The 20,905-nt window shown below is 43.1% G+C and overlaps 1 protein-coding gene and 1 pseudogene across 1 annotated transcript; both read right to left on the bottom strand.

Moving 5' to 3' along the window:
• Positions 1-1,608: 1,608 nt before the first annotated feature.
• On the bottom strand, positions 1,609-2,042 carry LOC148773644 (large ribosomal subunit protein uL24 pseudogene; annotated as a pseudogene).
• A 12,103-nt stretch (positions 2,043-14,145) lies between these two features.
• On the bottom strand, positions 14,146-15,166 carry LOC148773643 (GTP-binding nuclear protein Ran-like). The gene has a single exon (XM_088833083.1). The coding sequence runs from the start codon at positions 15,118-15,120 to the stop codon at positions 14,470-14,472; it is 651 nt and encodes a 216-aa protein (XP_088689209.1). The 5' UTR covers positions 15,121-15,166; the 3' UTR covers positions 14,146-14,469.
• Positions 15,167-20,905: the final 5,739 nt, after the last annotated feature.

Here is a 20,905-nt window from a genome sequence, read left to right as displayed (position 1 = left end):
TGCTAAGTTGTGTCTGACCCTCTGTGACCCCATGAACTACAGCATGCCAGATTTCCCTGTCCTTCACTATCTCCCAGAGTTTCACTTATGTCCGTTGAGTCAGTGACACCATCCAAACATCTCGTCCTCTGTCGTCCCCTTCTCCTCCTGCTCTCAGTCTTTCTCAGCATCAGATCTTTTCCAACAAGTCAGTTCTTCACATCAGGTGGTCAAAGTATTGGAGCTTCAGCATCAATCCTTCCAATGAATATTCAGGGTTGATCTCCTTTAGGACTGACTGGTTTTATCTCCTTGCTATCCAAGGGACTCTCAGAGTCTTCTCCAGCATCACAATTTGAAAGCACCAGTTCTTTGGCACTCAGCCTTCTTTATGATCCAACTGTCACATCCGTACTACTGGGAAAAGCCATAGCTTTGACTATACAGCCCTTCATTGGCAAAGTGATGTCTCTGCTTTTTAATACTGTTTAGGTTTGTCATAGCTTTTCTCCCAAGGAGCAGGTGTCTTTTAATTTCATGGCTGCAGTCATTGTCCACAATGGTTTTGGAGCCCAAGAGGAGAAAATCTCACTGCTTCCACTTTTTCCCTTCTATTTGCCATGAAGTGATGAAACCAGGTGTTTTTAGACCACCAACTTTTTTAAGGATTTTTCTTTTAATGTGGGCCATTTTAAAAGTCTTTATTGAATTTGTTACAATATTGCTTCTGTTTTATATTTTGGTTTTCTGGTCACAAGACATGAGGGATCTCAGCTCCCTGACCAGGGATTGAACCCATGCCCCCTGCATTGGAAGGCGAAGTTTTAACCACTGGACTACCAGGAAAGTCCTGAAAACTGATGTGCTAATTGCCAGCTCCAATTCTCTGTCAAACTAGTACTCCAAAGTGGGTATCTCTCTGCTGATTGTTGGACATCATAGGCTCCAGAGTGAACTTCTTGGTCCGAGGAAGTGATAATTAGCCCTCCATATTGATGCAATATTTTCTCTTCCAGTTCTTTCATAATGCTGTAAGCATTTTCATCTACCACTGAGTAAGCAAAGCCCAATCCAGAATCAGAGTCTATTCTTGTCAGGACCCATCTGCTGCCCCCAGGGTTACCAGCATCCATCTGGTTTACCAGTTATGTTTAGCACCTTCCCACCAGGGAGGTTGTCACAACACTACCTACGGTCTCTGTCTCTTTTGCTGGCAGACAGAATAATCTTTTTGACATTTTATGCCTTAGAAGGTATGATACAAAGGAGTCCCCAAATGGAGTCATCTTTGTCCCACATCAACAAACCAAGACTTAATACATAATTAATTACGGTTTCAATCCTCCCCAGGAATTCAACCTTTAACCAGCCAAACTGGAATTTCCTGGTCAGCATTAGGACTAAATCTGCTGATAAACTCCTTCTGTTCCCCCTTGGAAGAATGACCTTGCCTAAAACAAGGCTTTCTTTGATGATAATTTCCTTTTTTCTGTTCCCTCTCTGACTTTGAAACCTTTTCCTATCTGCAGCTTGACGGAGCTCCTTTCTATTTCTAGATGAGATGCTGACTGATTCATGAATTTTTTTCCATTTTAACAGTTTTTAATGAAAGCTATAGACAAGATGACTTTATTTCTGCATCTTCTCAATTGTTTCTTCCTTATGTTTACCTTTTTCCTTTGCTACTGGGCAAGATTTGGCTTTATGTTCAAGGATCTTTGTGTGGTCCTCGTCCAGTTTTAGACTGGTGATAACCACCTTGCTGGGCTAAATGCCCACATGGACAGTCCTGCCGTTAGCTTTCTCCCGCTGCACTTGTTCAGTGTAGATGACGCATTTCTTCCTGTAAACCTGGACTACTTTGCCAATTTGCTGCCCTTTGTAGTGCCTTTATATATCCTGAACTTTATCATCCTTTCAGATGGGTATGGATCGAACGTTGTACTTCTGTCTCAGCTCTTAGAAAGAGAAGACATCATCTTCCTGTGAAAGTGGGAAGGAGCATTAAAATGCCATTTTTGGTTCTTACTTCGGTCCAAAGTCACGAAGGGATTGAACTTCATTTTGACCATTTTGGTGATGGCCTCAGAAGGGAAGAAACTCGTGAATCACTTTATAAAGTCATTTAGATCTTTAAAATTTACTTGTTTGAATTTTTGTTATTGAACAGGTACAAAAACAGGTCTAGATTCAGCCCATCTCTGCACTGAGACAGTGCCTTCATGTCCCCTCATTTCTGGACCCAGTGGCTATCTCAAGAGGTCACATGCGGATATCTGCTTGTCAATTACAGTCACTTTCCAAACTTGGAAAGCAGTTCTTCCAGTGGGCATAGACATATCCTGATTTAATGCTTTCCTCCAATTTTCATAGGATCACACCCCTTATGAGCATCGCTTTAGGTTTCCTTTAACCTACCACCTGACCAAATGGACAGGCCATTGACCACTGCCTATGACGCATTAAAAACCCAAACGATGGTCCAGTGGCTAAGACTCTGCGCTCCCAGTGCAGGGGGCCTGGGTTCAATCCCTGGTCAGGGAACTAGATCTCACATGCCATAACTAAGACCTGGTACAGCCAAATAAATAAATAAATATTTAAGAAAACAAAGCAAAATCCCAAACATAGGGACTTTTAACATGGGTCAACTCCTCCATCACTGCCTGGAAAACAGCATGCGATTCAACATACCAGGCTGATCTCTTTTTACCTTCTTCAATCAAACTGGTAGCCTTCCAACAAGAATCTTGTCTACTTACCTTGGGACAGTCGTCCACAAACCAAAGAGCTCTTTGTCAGTGGAGAGCTGTATGGGGCACTGACCAAGTGACATTAGAATCCATCAGCTCCTCACACAGTTCCAGAGTCAATCCTGGAGCAGTGGGGGTGGGGGAAAGTCTCCCTGCTGGTGAGTATTTATTTCTTCCTTGCATTCTCCCCCAGACTGAGACCCTAGATAAGCAATATCCATTTCAGTATGAAACTACTCCAAACTGGGTAAGGAATACATCAAGGCTGTATATTGTCACCCTGCTTATTTAACTTACATGCAGAGTATATCAAGCAAAATGCCAGGCTGGATGAAGCACAAGCTGGAATCAAGATTGCCAGAAAAAATAGCAATAACCTCAGATATGTAGACACACCACCCTTATGGCAGAAAGCAAAGAGGAACTAAAGAGCCTCTTGATGAAAGTGAAAAAGGAGAGGGAAAAAGCTGGCTTAAAACTCAACATTCAAAAAACTAAGATCATGGCATCTGGTCCCATCACTTCATGGCAAAGAGATGGGGAAACAATGGAAACAGTGACAGACTTTATATTCTTAGGCTCCAAAATCACTGCAGGTAGTGACTGAAGCCATAAAATTAAAAGATGCTTGCTCCTTGAATGAAAAGCTATGACCAACCTAGATAGCATATTAAAAAGCAGAGACATTACTTTGCCAACAAAGGTCTGTATAGTCAAAGCTATGGTTTTTCCAGTGGTTGTGTATAGATGTGAGAATTGGACCATAAAAAAGCTGAGTGCTGAATATTTGATGCTTTTGAACTGTGGTCTTGGAGAAGACTCTTGAAAGACCTTTGTACTGCAAGGAGATCAAACCAGTCCATCCTAAAGGACATCAGTCCTGAATATTCATCGAAAGGACTGATGCTGTAGCTGAAGCTCCAATACTTTGGTCACCTGATGTGAAGACTGACTCATTGGAAAAAACCCTGATGCTGGGAAAGATTGAAGGTGGGAGGAGAAGGGGACAACAGAGGACGAGATGGTTGGATGGTATCACTGGCTCAGTGGACATGAGTTTGAGCAAGCTCTGGGAGTTGGTGATGGACAGGGAAGCCTGGAGCTCTGCAGTCCATGGGGGTCACAAAAAGTTGGACATGACTGAGCAACTGAACTGAACAGAGGAAACTATCCTGGGCTTGCCATGTTCATTAGATGGTTTTAACTCTCTAGGCCTAAGTCCCAGTAGGCATTGCTCAGAGGGTTTTGCCATAAGCCCCAGCTAGGTTCCATGTAGGGTTATCTCACACAGGGCTATTATAGGGAGAATCTGTCCCCACCAATACTCTGGCTTCTGTTGTATGATGTGTGAGCTCAGGGAATATTCTTGGTTTCTGTTTAGCATATCCAATTAGCATTGCTTGAAGGGAAGATTTACATGTCTTCTATTTTACACAATACTAGGTAGGGGAAATATTCCCATGAGATTCAACATGGGAATACAACCCTGGAATATAATCAAGTATAAGAAATGCAACTGAAAACTTTCCTGGTGGTCCAGTGGTTAAGGATCCACCTTCCAACTCGGGGGATGCTAGTTCAATCCCAGGTAGAGGAACTAAGATCCCACATGTAGGTCAACTAAACCTGCAAGCCGAAACTACAGAGCCTGTACACTCTGGAGGCCGTATGCCACAATCAGAGAAGCCTGCACACTGCAACAAAGATCTCTTTTGTCGCAAGTAAGACCTGACACAGCCAACTACATACATTTTTTTTTTTTAAACAGGAAGGCTTCCCTGGTGGTCCAGTGGTTAAGAATCCACCCACTAAGGCTGGGAACACGGGTTTGATCCCTGCTCTGGGAGGATCCCACATGCTGTGGAGCAACTAAATCTATGTGTCACAACTACGGAGCCCATGCTCTAGAGCCTGTGAGCCGCAACTAGAGCGTGGCCACCACTCACCGCAACTAGAAAAAGCCTGGGAGCAGCAACAATGACCCATCACAGCCAAAAATGAAAAAAATAAGTCATCACTATAAAGACTGTTCAAACGCACCAATTTTCCTACAAACTTTTACCTTACATTCCTTTTTTTTTAATTGCACTTCACTGTGCATTGCAAATATTGAAAGTTTTTTTTTTTTTAAACAAATTGAAGGTTTGTAGTAACCCTGTGTGGTATATGTTTATCGGCACCATTTTCCCAACAGCATTTGCTCACTTTGTGTCTCTGCCTTACATTCTAACTGCAGCTTCCATTAGGACTTCATCCACAATACTAGATAGGGAAAGTATTCTACTGTCAAAGATAATATCCAGTGCCATAGAGGGAGACACAACTTCTTTATGTGAAGCCTGTTTCAGCATTCCAACTTTCATAATCCTATCAATCATTACATGTTTACATTCTCATCATCTAATTGCTGCCTGTGTAGGGGCTTCACCAATGGATGTGGCTTCCCTCTCAAGGAGTCCTGGAAACTTCTCCACCCTCTAACCACTTGGCCCACTCTTGTGCCAAAGGCTTTTGGTCATCAGTGTGGGATTGAACCAAGGCCCTTCTGTCAATCTTTAACCTGATAAACCCATCTAACCACTGTACCAAGCAATGACTGGTCAGGTTTTTCATCATCATTTCTGCAATCTGACTTTTTCCTTTTTCCCTCTTTTCTCTTTTTTCATTATTTAGAGAATATTTTGTGATTTTCTATAATCAAATCCATGTAGATAAGACCTTACATATTTAATACAGATGGAAAAATTTATGTTCAATGTTTCTAGGCCAGATGGCTGCTGACTTTTTCAATTTCTCCAAAATCATCTAAGGATTTCCTTCTGCTGGGACGAGTCTCGTGACTCTCCGCTTTCTGTTTCCTTTTCATTTGTTTCCTATCAATATTTGCTTATTCACCTTAATTCTTCAGTTCAGTTCAGTCGCTCAGTCGAGTCCGACTCTTTGCGACCCCATGAATCACAGCACGCCAGGTCTCCCTGTCCATTACCAACTCCCAGAGTTCACTCAAACTCATGTCCATCGAGTTGGTGATGCCATCCTTAGTAACCATTAAAAATTTTTCACTCTGTTGGGATGTCCCTTGAATCTCCCCTTGACCTCTTCTCATTCTCTTGTTAATTAACTTAATATTTTATTACCATCTGTGAAACTGAGTCTTCCAAATTTCCCTACCAATTAATCTCTTAATGCAAAACTTTATTCCCCATTTTGTGCCCTCTAGGATTCCGTGACTAAAGAGAGAGAGAGAACCTCAGTTCTGTGCTAACCGAACACGAATCAGCCAGAGTCACATGACTAAAATTTGGCTGCTGTCAAAAATGTCGTTAATGTACTTAAATTGTTATTGTAGATAAAATCATCAGTGTACAAACTCAGGTTGTTTCTCCAGGGCAAGATAAGCTAACAGACTCCTTAGTCATATGGACCACCTGACCAGAGAATCCTACACCAGAGACATCCCAACTTCCAAAACTATGATTAAGAAGTGTCACAAGGGCTCAGTGGTAAGAAACCTGCCAGTGCAGGAGACACGGGTTCTATCCCTGGTCTGGGAAGATCCCACATGCCACGGGGCAATTAAGCCAGGGCGCCACAACTACTGAGCCTGTGCTCTAGAGCCTGAGAGCTGAAACTACTGACCCTGTGTGCCTCAGTTCTTGAAAGCTGCGCTCTAGAGCAGCTGCTCCACAGCAAGAGAAGCCACCAAAATGAGAAGGCATCACACACAAGTAGAGGAAGTGAACATGTAGCAACCAAGACCCAGCACAGGCAAAAATAAATAAACTTTTAAAATTATTTTTTAAAAAAGAAATGTCACAAGAAATGATTAATCCCAGCCTCTTTGTTCCTCACCTTGGGGAAAAAAAGAAAAAACCCTTTAACTCAAAGACCAGGTTGGAATGGATCTGAGGCTTGTCTGCCATTCCCTTGCTTGGCGCCCCGCAATAAATCCTTACCTTGCTGCAAAAACCTGTTGTCGCAGCTTGGCTTTCTGCGCCGTGGATACCTGAGCCCTTTACTTGGTTGTATCTGTAAGACCTATGAGGGAAAGCTGAGACAGGAAATTCAATAAAGCTTCCTGCACTGTTTGTTGGTTTTGCAACAATTGCATTATATGGAGTGCCCGTGTGAAAGGGTCCCTTCTAACCACAGCATTTACCATGACCTGGGTAATGGGCATGTTCATCAGGTAAATATCACAAAGCCCACCCCACATGGTTTACATTCATATATATCAGCTGCTTCATTTGGGGGTGTTTGTTTGGCATCCATGGGCTTCCCAAGTGGCTTAGTGGTAAAGAATCTGCCTGCCAATACAGGAGATGCAGGTTCGATCCCGCCACTAGTGAGCCTGTGCTCTAGAGCCCGGGAGCTGCAACTACAGAGCCTACATGCCCTAGAGCTTGTGCTCCATAATAAGGGAAGCCACCACAGTGAGAAGCCCGAGTACCACAACTAGAGAAAGCCTGGGTGCAGCAATGAAGACCCAACACAGCCAAAAACGAATAAATAAAAAAGAGTAGTGATTAATCCGGAGAAGACAGTGGCACCCCACTCAAGGACTCTTGCCTGGAAAATCCCATGGGCGGAGGAGCCTAATGGGTTGCAGTTCATGGGGTCGCTAAGAGTCGGACACGACTGAGTGACTTCACTTTCACTTTTCACTTTCATTCATTGGAGAAGGAAATGGCAACCCACTCCAGTATTTTTGCCTGGAGAATCCCAGGGACGGGGGAGCCTTTGGGCTGCCGTATATGGGGTCGCACAGAGTCGGACACGACTGAAGTGACGCAGCAGCAGCAGGAGCAGCAGTGATTGATCATGTAAGTTTAAGACTGCTTTGCTGGAACTTTTTATAAGGAACCTCAAATGGACTTTAAAAAACTCTAGGGGCCAGGAAAGTCAAGCCAAAGTCCAAGCAGTCCTTCAAGCTATCAGGTCACAGTTGAGTCTATACTGGGCCATAGCTGAGTCAATGCATCTTCTCTCTCAAGTGTATTTATTTATTAGCTAAGCCTTTGGGTGTCTCAGAGCCACACCAGTACCTAAAGGGATATGTCACTTGGTTGGAGATCATGCAGTATTTAACAGTTTGCCTCACTGCATAAAATTTTTCTTGATGTTTTGGCAGGTAACCTACCGCCAACCTAACTAGTTCTGTGACCAACTTATCCTGCCATTGTGACACTGGGATCTTTGAGTTAGGCGGCAGGAAACTGCTTGATCTATTCCCATCATTTTTTTGCAACTTTTTGGCTTCTGAGATTCCCAGCAGTCTTTATCTCTTGTGCTCACTAACAGAAACCGACAGTAACTAAGGACCTGGAACTGTGGACACCACCAGTAGTCAAAAGACTAGGGACTGGTGGAGGGGACTTTCCTGGTGGTCCAGTGGTTAAGAATCTGCCTTCCAACTCAGGGAACACGGGTACAATCCCTGATCAGGGAACTAAGATCCCACCTGCCAAGGGGCAACTAAGCCTGCTTGCTGCAACTAGAAGACCCAGTACAGCCATTTTTTTTTTTTTTAAAGAAGCATTCTTTAAAATAAAAAAGCTAGGGACTGGGGAAGGGGTTAAACCAGCAGTCTTCAAGGAATGGGGACTGCATATTCCAAACAAATGGAGAACTAAAGACTAAACTGCCAGCAGTTCCCAGCATGGAGTCTGAGGTCAGAATGAAGAGCTGAGTTTAGAAGGTACTGCAGGCTGGCCAACCCTGAGCCTCTTTTAATCTCTGGGAGACTCTGGAGCTGTTTGAGCCCAAGTGGCATCAAGGCCATGCCCCTTCTGGGGGGGAGGGGCACTCCTCCCTCCAACGCTGACCAGTTCACGTTCACGAGTTCCAACATGAAGACATTTCATTCCCAACTCAATTCCAGAAAATGATTCTCAGCTGAACCGCTTCATTTTACCTGTGGAAATGACGGTGACAGAGAGGCACAGAGCAGTTTATGCTGTGTGCTCCAAAGCCAGAATTTTATAAAGGGAATTGGATTTCTAACATCAAGCTGGCAAGTTCAGAAGTTACACTTCGAGTGATGGGGAGCCACCAAAGATGGATGAAGATGCACGCGTGGCTCGGCACTGTATTTTAGAGAGGTCATCAGTGGTTAGCAGACAAATGGAGACTGGAACCTGAGGCTCTTGTCCATGGATTTCTAGGTAGAAATTCCAAGTCAGGTCCTCAGGGGGCACAGCAGGGATCCTGTCCTGGGATTTCCAGTTGGAGCCTTGATAAGACCAATGCCCTCTCCCTGGCAAGGTGATTTGTACAAACACACTGCATCCTCCCAAAGGCAGAAAGTGGCTGATCCCAGCTCCCCTCGCTTGGAATGCTTCTTCCTCATCAGGCCTGACTGGGGTGAGAGTAAGAAGGCCAGGGAACCTCTCAGGGCAGAGCAGATCCAAAGGACAACAGGAGGTAGTTTCTTATTGCACAACTTGGGAGGTCTCCTGTTTCATTTTCTAGGACAGTCTGTCCGTTTGGTCCCTTCATTATTTCCTTGCACTGACGTTTGAAGAAGCTAAGCTGCTGAGGGAGGAAGGAGAAAGAAAATTGCTGGGGGTCAGTGTAGGAACCCCACCTGAATCTGCCCAGGCCCATCTGGAGACCCATTGACCAGCCTGGCCCCTCCCTGGGTGGCTGGTCTCACTTCTGCTCCACTCACTCCTTTGCCAGCATTATCCAAATTCTAGACCCTCAGAAGGGCTCCCCTAGACGCCTCAGCTTGTCCCCTGAGTGCCCCCACCCAGAGAGTCACAACTGAACAATCATGAGTCACAGGCATGGTGTGTCACAGGCATGGTGTGTCCTGCTTGTGGGTCCCCTGCAAGCAAGTGTGACAACCCCAGTGCACACGCCAGCAAGTAAGCTCCCAGCTTGCACCTGCCTGGGCTGAAGGGGTGTGCAGGACTGAAGGAGAGTGTGAAACCCAGGGCAGGAGGCCTGTAGGTGGGACCAGCGGTGGGGGTGGGGGCCCCGGGTTAAGCCACCTGGGCCTGTTTCACGTCATGAGTGCGCAGATCTCACAAAAGCAAGGGTTTGTGTCTGGTGTTGATGACATACGATAGGAGCCCAATAACTCTTTGCTGAATGACAAGTGAATTTACAGAAAGTCGTCACAGCACCCTGCCTGGAACACAGCAGCTGCTAGGAAGGTATTTGTTGAAGGAAGGTGTCTGCTTAAGCCCCTGACTTGACTCCTTAGTGTCACACACCATGTGGGCCCCTCCCTGGGAAGCACAGAAGCCCTTTTCCTTTATCCAACTTTTCCCTGATCCCCAACCTCTGCAACCAGCAGGTCATCTCCTTCTGTCCTTCCCAAAGGAGCCTGGGAAAGGAAGGAGGGATGGTTATAAATGCCCCACAGGGTGTCAATCTGTTCTTGGGATGAGGAATCATCCTGCCCAGATGCCAAGGGTTAAGCCCAAAGCCATGGACCTGTCGATGTTTAGCTGAAGCCTCCCCGCCTCCATGACAGGAGGCCCAGGGGCCTTCTCCCTGCCTCCTTGGAAACTCATACAACCTCAGGACACAGAACCTCGGGGAGGCCCCTGATGAGATTCTGCCTTGTATCAGGGTAACACTGCTCCCCCATAAGGCTGTAAGAACCTTGAAAACAAGGTCACATCTCATGTGTCTTAGGGGACCTGGGACAATCTTGAGGCTTTTTTAAAAATACTGATTTATTAATTGGCTGAACCAGGTCTAAGTTGTAGAAGGTGAACTTTTTAGTTGTGGCATGTGGGATCTAGTTCCCTGATCAGGGATCCAACCCAGGTTCTCTGCATTGGGACACAGTGTCTTAGCCACTGGACCACCAGAGAAGTCTAATCTTGAGGCTCTTAAGAAAAGCTTCTGAGAACTTCAGCCTCTAATAAATGTAGGATGTATTGATAATAATTTCACAATTATTATCATCAATAGCCCACAGTAAGCACTCAATTGATTAGTAAGTGCTGCTAGGAGTGTCATCTATCAATTGAGAGGGTGGCGATAAAACTTAAACTTGGCAGATGTTCAGCTCCTACAGAGAGAATTCATCACGCCCCACAGTGTGATGGGCGAGGACCTCTTGGAGGTCGCAGTGTGGCACCTGCTGATCACGGTGTAGACGGCACACTTCACGGGGAGCTCCAGCTGGAAGGCAGTATTGCTTGTCTTGGGGCTGTTATTCTCACTGGAAAAAGAGGAGGATCCCAGCTGACAAGTTCCTCAGGGGAGGAGACTGAGAGGGACGGGGCACTGCCCTGGGCCTGGCCCAGCTCGCCTGCTCACATTGGCGTCAAGAAGTAGCTTGTCTCCCAGGGTGGCCGTGAGGGAGACGTGAAAGGTGACTGTGAAGGTGATCTGGGGAGGAGGCAGAAATGGGAGGAGGTCACCAAGGAGTGGGACCGCATGGGGCTAGGGAGGAGATGTGGGCAGAAGCGAGGCTGACCTGGGCCACACTTACTTTATTTCATTCCAATCATAGCCAGTCCTGACCACACATAAAATCCCTTTCCAAAGATTTCTTTTTCATAAATCTTTTTTTTTTACTCAAAACACACATCCTACTTTTCTTGCATACAGAGATGTTTTCTCTATTACTTCTTTTAGCTTTAATCACATATATTAGAATTTCTAACCTTCACAAATCTTTAATTTTTACTGAAAATTAAAAAGTAAGCAATCGTGAACTGTCTTCTCTGTTAGCATTTTGTGGATTGTCAGACTTATAAGTACTTTTTATAATATCTAGAAACAGGTGCTTTCTCATAGAAAAGTTCTCAGCATGGCACCCAAATATCATAAGTTTTTATGTAAAAGGAAGCCAAAAGTATATAAACCTGTGTTCGATAATCAATGTTTCAGTATTTTATCTTATTTGAGAATGACCTAGATAGTCAATGACTAGCCATCACTTAGTTTCCCAGGTGGCACAAGTGTTAGGAACTCACCTGCCAATGCAGGAGACATAAGAGTTCGATCTTTGAACTAGGAAGATCCTCTTGAGGAAGGCAAGGCAACCCACTCCAGTATTCTTGCCTGGAGAATCCCATAGACAGAGGAGCCTGGTGGCCTATAGCCTACAAAGTCCATAGGGTCATAAAGAGGCAGACACGACTGAAGCGATTTTGCATGCATCCATCATTTGATTTAACTTAGCATATCTTTAAGGTTTCAGGTTACCAAAAAGATTTGGGGAAACTATTTTAAAAGTTCACCTAGAAACTTTTTGTCTCACTTACAACCATTTAGTTCATTTGTTTAGATTATCTATGTAAATATTGTCATACCAAGTTATTTTTCTTGCTGACAAATTTTGTGACAGAGAAACATGAACTTTTTTTGATTAATAAACCCAGTTGGGATAAAAGTTGTATGTCTACATGATACATGTTGATCATTGTTGATCACTCTAAAAACATGCTTGTTTTAAATTAACCAAAAACCATAAACTAGCTTTTATTTATTCAAGATTAATCCCAGATCATGTAAACTGGAAAGTCATTTGGGCAAGTTTCTGTTAAACTCATGTTAGTGCGTGTTTGTTTTTAAACCAATTAAATAGAGCTCTTTTACAAATTAATTTTAGTAATACCAACTGCAGGGGAAAAATAGCAAATACCCACAACACATATACATAGATACTTATGAACACACAGACATGTTCAGTTTAATATTTTAGTCATGAAATAGGCATAAGAATGTAAAATGTACTAGTTATAAAACAAGTTAGATCTAAGTCATTTTTCTATCAGACTCCGGGAGTTGGTGATGGACAGGGAGGCCTGGCGTGCTGTGATTCATGGGGTCGCAAAGAGTCGGACACGACTGAGCGACTGAACTGAACTGAACTGAAGTTAAGATTACCAGCTCAGATGGCTAAAGCCTTTCACTAATATCTGAGGAGAAACACTTAGAAGATTTTTTTATTACCTCTCTTTCATTCTGTTCTCTTTCTGATAAGAAGTTTCTCCCCACAGTTTTCATTTCAAATAATTGGCTATCTGGTCCTAGAGAAAATGGGGCCGAAAATTTATATTACAAAGCCATAGAAAAACTGTCCAAGTTTTCTTCAAGAAATTTTGGGATTTATTTCCCTGTTATCAAAGTCCTAGAGTAATTATTATTTAAACTTTCCTTCTTTTCTTAAGTGTAGGACACATTCTGTCTCCAGTGTCCCAATCTCTTACAGTATTTGTAAGCATTTAAAGATGACAGACTTCCCTGATGGTCCAGTGATTAAGACTCCACGCTTCCACTGCAGGGGGTGCGCGTTCAGTCCCTGGCCCGGGAATTAGAATCCCATGGACCACTCAGTACTGCCAAAAGGTTGAAAAAATTAAAAATAAATAAATAAAAATGAAAAAGAAGACTTTGAGGGATGATAAAGTTTTCTAGAGTTGCATTCACAGTTTTATAAAGACGTGTAAGAAAGACAGTTTCTTTCACTTTATCAAGGATTTAGCTCAGGCGGTAAAGAGTCTGCCTGCAATGCAGGAGACCAGGTTTCGATGCCTGGGTTGGGAAGATCCCTTGGAGAAGGAAATGGTAACCCACTCCAGTATTCTTGGCTGGAGAATTCCGTGCACAGAGGAGCCTGGCAGGCTACAGTCCATGGGGTCGCAAAGAGTCAGATACGACTGAGTGACAAACACTTCACTTCACTTAAATGACATCATAGCTTGATAAGCCCACCCAACTACATTATCCCCAACTTGCTTTTCTCCCTCTGAGTATATAGCTTTATTTTAGTTTAGGGGAGAAGGCCTAAAAAAAAATTCCTATCAGCTTCTGAATATCAGCTTCCAATCTCTGGCAAACTTCTGGCCCTAGAGCAACTTTAAAAACATATTACTTTTAATTTTAGTTTCCACTTAGTTGTTTAAGAGAATAATGTAGCAGTTTACAAGAAAATCTCTCAGAGTCTCATCACCTCTGGATGGGAGCCCTCCTTCAACACCATTAGCTTATTGGATTTTTGTTTATGGCCTTGTAGTCTCTTCAGAGTGGAAAGACAATTCAGACAGATGATTAGAATGAGATTGCAAATTAAAGGAGGAAAGGGACTCCCCTGGATGGTCCAGTGCTTAAGGCTCCATGCTTCCACTGCAGGGGGCACGGGTTACATCACTGGTCAGGGAACTAAGATCCCACATGCCACTTGGCCAAAAAAAAAAAAAAACTAAAGGAGGGGAAGGGGAGCAATAGGAGCCATCTCATAGTCTTTTCAGTATCTCTTATTTCTTCAATATTTTATTAGTTTCTTGCAACGAAACTTTCAAGGAAGCTATTTGAGGATTTCAAAGTATTCTTCTGGGAGGGTCTGTATACCAATTAAAATAGGTATTATATTCTGTTTGATTTAAGAACTATTACTTTTTTTTTTTTTTAGATATTTGAAATACAACTTTATTCTAATTCTAAACGAAAAGGAATGGGAATGACAGTAACAAACAAGATTCCACCTCTCATATTGTCATGTGACTATAGCAGTCTTATATTTGAAACTCAAGGAGGAAACAACTGTGTTCCAAAACACCTAAATATGCAGGTCCAAAAAATGAAGGTATTTTTTTTTAAACTGCCACATTCACTCCAAAGCCCATCCATCTCCTTCAGCATCCAAAGATTAAGCACATGTTCTGCTTAGCTATATAATAAAGTGGCAAACACGCTGCACCACTGACATCACAGGACAGTTGCCTATAAAACTAGACTTCTGACGCTGGGCCCCAGCTTCACTTTCTCACAGGTCATCATCCTCATCCAGGAGAGCAGTTGTCTGAGCAACCTCTAAATCGTGCTCGTACTGTGCTGCCAAGGCTGGGTCCATGACCACCTCTGGTGGGGCAAGAGCAGGCATGGCGACAAACTCCAAGTTAGGGTCTCCAATCAGTTTTCTAGCAAGCCAGAGGAAGGGCTTTTCAAAGTTGTAGTTACTTTTGGCAGAAATGTCATAGTACTGAAGATTCTTCTTTCGGTGGAAGACAATTGACTTTGCCTTAACCTTTCTGTCCTTAATATCCACTTTGTTGCCACACAACACAATTGGGATGTTCTCACACACTCGTACCAGATCTCTATGCCAGTTAGGCACATTCTTGTAAGTAACTCTTGATGTTACATCAAACATTATAATGGCACACTGAGCTTGTATATAATAACCATCTCTCAGTCCACCAAATTTCTCCTGACCAGCTGTATCCCATACATTGAACTTAATAGGTCCTCTGTTGGTATGGAACACAAGAGGATGGACCTCAACACCCAAGGTAGCTACATACTTCTTCTCAAATTCACCAGTCAGATGACGCTTCACGAACGTAGTTTTTCCAGTACCACCATCACCAACCAAAACAAGTTTGAACTGAACTTGGGGTTCTCCTTGGGCAGCCATCGCGATGTTACTTCCAGAAGCGTCTCCGCGCCCGTCTGACTGAGGGCAAGAACTATTACTTTTTTTAAACATAATTTTTAAAGGTTGCTGTTCAGAAACTGAGGAAGAGGTTGCCTGAGGAGAAGGTCTTTACTAGAGGCCTTGGCGGAGGGCCAGCCTCGCTCGGCATGTCTCTAACGTTTTTATAAACATCTTGTCCCTTGAAGCTGTTTTACTCAGCCCTTAACAATTTCTGGCATGTAGCTTAAGAAACATTTTCTAGCCTAAAGAACACTTTTTTTTTTTTTTTAGCCTTAGGAATACTCCCTGCGCATGTAGTCCTTGAGATAATCGAAAGCTGTACTGGTAGTCTTGATTGATAGCTGACTTGAGGCTTAGGAAACTGATTACGCTTAGAAGTGGAGCCAGCACGTCTAGTAAAGCTATGTAAATCTGAGTTTATCAACACTCTGCAGGTGTCCTGGTTTTTGTCATGCTGCTATAGCTGTTAAAAGTCTTATAATAGCGCTTGTAAAATAAAGCAAATTTTGTCAGTCTCCTAGAAAGCTATCCCTGTCCTTTTTTCAGAGGCATCTCCGCCAAGCTCTACAGATTGCACTCCATTTACAGCTATTACAAAATATTGACTCTATTCCCTGCTGTTGTAAAATACATTCTTGCAGCCTTATTCAGTTCAGTTCAGTTGCTCAGTCGTGTACAACTCTTTGCGACCCCATGAATTGCAGCACGCCAGGCCTCCCTGTCCATCACCAACTCCCGGAGTTCACTCAAACTCATGCCCATCGAGTCGGTAATGCCATCCAGCCATCTCATTCTCTGTCGTCCCCTTCTCCTCCTGCCCCCAATCCCTCCCATCATCAGAGTCTTTTTCAATGAGTCAAATTTTCGCATGAGGTGGCCAAAGTATTGGAGTTTCAGCTTTAGCATCAGTCCTTCCAGTGAACACCCAGGACTGATCTCCTTTAGAATGGACTGGTTGGATCTCCTTGCAGTCCAAGGGACTCTCAAGAGTCTTCTCCAACACCACAGTTCAGAAGCATCAATTCTTTGGTGCTCAGCTTTTTTCACAGTCCAACTGTCACATCCATATATGACCACGGGAAAAACCGTAGCCTTGACTAGACGGACCTTGGTTGGCAAAGTAATGTCTCTGCTTTTTAATATGCTATCTAGGCTGGTCATAACTTTCCTTCCAAGGAGTAAGCGTCTTTTAATTTCATGGCTGCAATCAGCATCTGCAGTGATTTTGGAGCCCCAAAAAATAAAGTCTGACACTGTTTCCACTGTTTCCCCATCTATTTCCCATGAAGTGATGGGACCGGATGCCATGATCTTAGTTTTCTGAATATTGAGCTTTAAGCCAACTTTTTCACTCTCCTCTTTCACTTTCATCAAGAGGTTCTTTAGTTCCTCTTCACTTTCTGCCATAAGGGTGGTGTCATCTGCATTTCTGAGGTTATTGATATTTCTCCCGGCAATCTTGATTCCAGCTTGCGCTTCTTCCAGCCCAGCGTTTCTCATGATGTACTCTGCATATAAGTTAAATAAGCAGGGTGACAACATACAAACTTGATGTACTCCTTTTCCTATTTGGAACCAGTCTATTGTTCCATGTCCAGTTCTAACTGTTGCTTCCTGACCTGCATACAGGTTTCTCAAGAGGCAGGTCAGGTGGTCTGGGATTCCCATCTCTTTCAGAATTTTCCAGTTTATTGTGATCCACACAGTCGAAGGCTTTGGCATAGTCAATAAAGCAGAAATAGATGTTTTTCTAGAACTCTCTTGCTTTTTCCATGATCCAGCGGATGTTGGCAAGTTAATCTCTGGTTCCTCTGCCTTTTCTAAAACCAACTTGAACATCTGGAAGTTCACAGTTCACGTATTGCTGAAGCCTGGCTTGGAGAATTTTGAGCATGACTTTACTAGCGTGTGAGATGATGCAATTCTGTAGTAGTTTGAGCATTCTTTGGCATTGCCTTTCTTTGGGATTGGAATGAAGACTGAACTTTTCCAGTCCTGTGGCCACTGCTGAGTTTCCCAAATTTGCTGGCATATTGAGTGCAGCACTTTCACAGCATCATCTTTCAGGATTTGAAATAGCTCAACTGGAATTCTATCATCTCCATGAGCTTTGTTCATAGTGAAACTTTCTAAGGCCCACTTAACTTCACATTCCAGGATGTCTGGCTCTAGGTGAGTGATCACACCATCATGATTATCTTGGTCATGAAGACCTTTTTTGTACAGTTCTTCTGTGTATTCTTGCCACCTCTTCTTAATATCTTCTGCTTCTGTTAGGTCCATACCATTTCTGTCCTTTATTGAGCCCAGCAGCCTTATAGCTAGTAGTTTATACCTCCCACTCTGCCACCCTTATATTGCCATTCCCATGTCCCCCACACTGGTAACCATTAGTTTGTTCTCTGTATCTGGAGTTATACCCTCATTTGCAGCTAGTCTTGCTAGAGCAGAAGGCTAGTGTGGTCAGCTGACTTGTGTGGTCAGCTAACTTCTGTGGTCAGTTGCTCAGTCATGTCTGATTCTTTGCAATCCCATGGACTGTAGCCCACCAGGCTCCTCTGTCCATGGGATTGTCCAGGCAAGAATACTGGAGTGCATTGCTGTTTTCTCCTCCAGGGGATCTCTCCCACCCAGGGATCGAACTCATGTCTCTCGAGTCTCCTGCATTGGCAGGTAGATTCTTTACCACTGAGCCACCATCTCATTACATAGACATGATGGATTAAATCATTAGCCATTGGTGATTGAACTCAATCTCCAGTTCTTCTCCCCTCTTGAAAGCTGAGGGATGGGGCTGGAAGTTCCAAACCCATAATCACTGTGGTTGGCTCCACTGGCTACCAGCCCCCGTATTTAGTTGCTTTCCAAAAGTTGCCTCATCAACATAACTATCTTTATCTCTCACTATCTTGGCACCCACAGCATCAGGCCTGGCAGAAAGTACTTCCATGGCAACGTGTAGGTGGCAACTCAAACAAATATTTGAGTATCTTTTTGCCAGTTGCCCTAACTGTTGTTTAAAAATGAGTGAAAAACAAAAGACTTGTGCTGATACAAGTGAAAATACAAATGAAGCAAAATTGGAAATTTTACAGTTGCTGGAACAGTCGGTTAACCTCAAGCCTTGCTTGTGAAGAGAAGTCTGAAATTAAAGGTGACGTATAAAATGTGATACATTAAAGAATGCTTCTAAAACATGAGGTGTGGTGAAGGTGGAGGAAATGAAGAGAACTTCAGATTTTTGGATTGAGGAGAATTGTCAAAAAACCATTCTTGGACTTCCCTAGTGGTGCAGTGGTTAGGAATCTGCCTGCCCGTGCAGAGGACACAGGTTTGATCCTTGGTCCCAGAAGACTTCACATGCTGCACAAAGGAACTAAGCTACAGTGACTGCACACACTCTGCAGCAAGAGAAGTCACTGTAATGAAAAGCCTATCCGTGGCAACTAGGGAAACCCTTGAGGAGTGTTGCTTTGTTAAGACTCAGCACAGGTAAAAATAAATAAATAAATTCATTTGAAAAACTTTAAAAAAAAATAAATTATTTTTGTGGTTCCAATTACAGAGAGAAGTTCCCAGATCTTCAGAAGTGATGACGGGGAGCTGTTTGTTACTGACCCCTCAGCACAAGAGGGAGAAGGCTATTGCTCAACTTGGCCTTGACCATCTTTGTAGGAAGTAAGTAAGTCAAGCCTCAAAGTCAGCACTCATGATCTTCAGCCCCGTTCCCTACAAGGGCATCACCAATGCCCTTCTCAGCATCTAATTAATTTCTTCCAACTGTTAAGTGTCACCTCAAGTAAATAAAGCTATTATTTTTGTTTAGAAAACTATTTGATATTGTCTCTACAGGATTCCTCATATCCCTGGGGGTTCTGTTCCAAGAACCCCCCATGGTTGCCTGCAACCTTGTAGAGTTCTGAGCTCCCTGTATTATATGTTCTTCCTACACTTACATACTTGTTGGGCTTCCCTGGTAGCTCATACGGTAAAGAATTCTCCTGCAATGCGGGAGACCTGGGTTCTGTCCCTGGGTTGGGAAGATTCCCTGGAGAAAGGAATGACTACCCACTCCAGTATTCTTGCCTGGAGAATCCAATGGACAGAGGAGCCTGGCTGCAATCCATGGGGTCGCAAACAGTCAGACACTAAGAGACTTTCGCTTTCACTTTACATACCTGTGATAGAGTTTAACTTATAAATTAGGCCCAGTAAGAGATTAACAGTATTTCCCCCACTATATAGACAGGACCTCATCAATCTTGTGCCCCAGTGTTTATGGGGGTCTGTCCAAATATTAGATTTTTAATCTTTGATAGTATTTTATTACACAGAAATTGCTTTTCTTCTGTTATTGTTCAGCTCAAACATCTTCACATATGCTTAAACCTCACTAGTCATTTGTGTTATTTCATTTTCTTCTGTTTTTGTTTTTGTTTTTTTTCATTTCTCTCGGAATAGCAATGTCTTTGTTACTGGTTTCTAAGGACTCATTTATTTATTTATTTTTAGATTATTTTTTATGTGGATCATTTTTTAAGTCTTTATTGAATTTGTTACAATATTATTTCTGTTTTATACTTTGGTTTTTTGGCAGCGAGGCATGTGGGATCTTAGCTCCCTGACTAGGGATCGAACCCTCACCCCCTTCATTGGCAGGCAAAGTCTTAACCATTGAATCACCAGAGAAGTCCCATAAGTCCCATTTATGACTGAGGATGTTAACCATTTGTCATGCAATGCAAATGAAATACTGTGTTTTACTGCCATCCAAACAGAGATTAACAACAGTAACTAATAATAAAATAGAACAATTTTAACAGTTTACTGTAATAAAAGTTATGTGAATATGGTCTCCCTCCTTCTCTCAAAATACCTTATTATCAAGATTTAATGCCTTGTATCCCCAGTGATAATGTTTACTGCAATGTCATTGATCCTGCAAAAGTGAGTGTAATTTCTTTATTGTGGCTTAGACTTTTTGTTTTCATGATTACTTTTGTCCACTATTAATGCTTTGTCTTAGAACTTCCCTGCAGCTCATATGATAAAGAATCTGCTTGCAATGCAGGAGACCTGGGTTCTATCCCTGGGTCAGGAAGATCCTCTGGAAAAGGGAATGGCAACCCACTCCAGTATTCTTGCCTGGAGAATCCCATGGACTGAGAAGCCTGGTGGGCTACAGTCCACAGGCTCACAAAGAGTTGGACACGACTGAGGATTAGGCACACAATGCTTTCTCTTGGGGTAACAGAACTTATATTTTTGTTTGTTTGCACTTACCAATTTCTTTCCTATAAGTCTTTTGGAGTCATTTTATTTGAAACATAGCTTTTATAAAGAAAACATAATGGTGAAACAAATTTTTAAAATTATTTTTATTTATTTAGTTCATTTATTTGGCTGCACCAGGTCTTTAGTTGCGGCATGTGGGATCTAGTTCCCTGACCAGGGATTGAACCCAGGCCACCTGCATTGGGAGCATTGGAGTCTTAGCCACTGGACCACCAGGGAAGTCCCTAATTGCAGAGTTTTTCAAAAGCCTTTTCCATCTTAACTAGGGACTTACCATGCACCATGGCCGTAATTTTTGCAGTTGGAGGTGCGACAGCAAAACTAACACAAAATTTTTTTTCATTTTTCACAATTTCACAGGTAGAAGAGGTGTACTTGCAGGTTTTAGCAGCCTCAGCATATGATTTTTTTTCTTCCTTTACTTAGTCAAGAATGTTCACGTTTTCACTTTAAAGAGTACTTTACTGCT

This window comes from Moschus berezovskii, chromosome 27 (genome assembly GCF_049115385.1).
Source record: "Moschus berezovskii isolate FMDL1 chromosome 27, NW_MosBer_1.0, whole genome shotgun sequence".
NCBI classification, from domain to species: domain Eukaryota; kingdom Metazoa; phylum Chordata; class Mammalia; order Artiodactyla; family Moschidae; genus Moschus; species Moschus berezovskii.
This window is presented reverse-complemented; position numbering and strand designations above follow the sequence as displayed.

Excerpts from the sequence above, each read along its gene's own strand:
- LOC148773643 (XM_088833083.1), bottom strand. The coding sequence starts at position 15,120 with ATGGCTGCCCAAGGAGAACCCCAAGTTCAGTTCAAACTTGTTTTGGTT.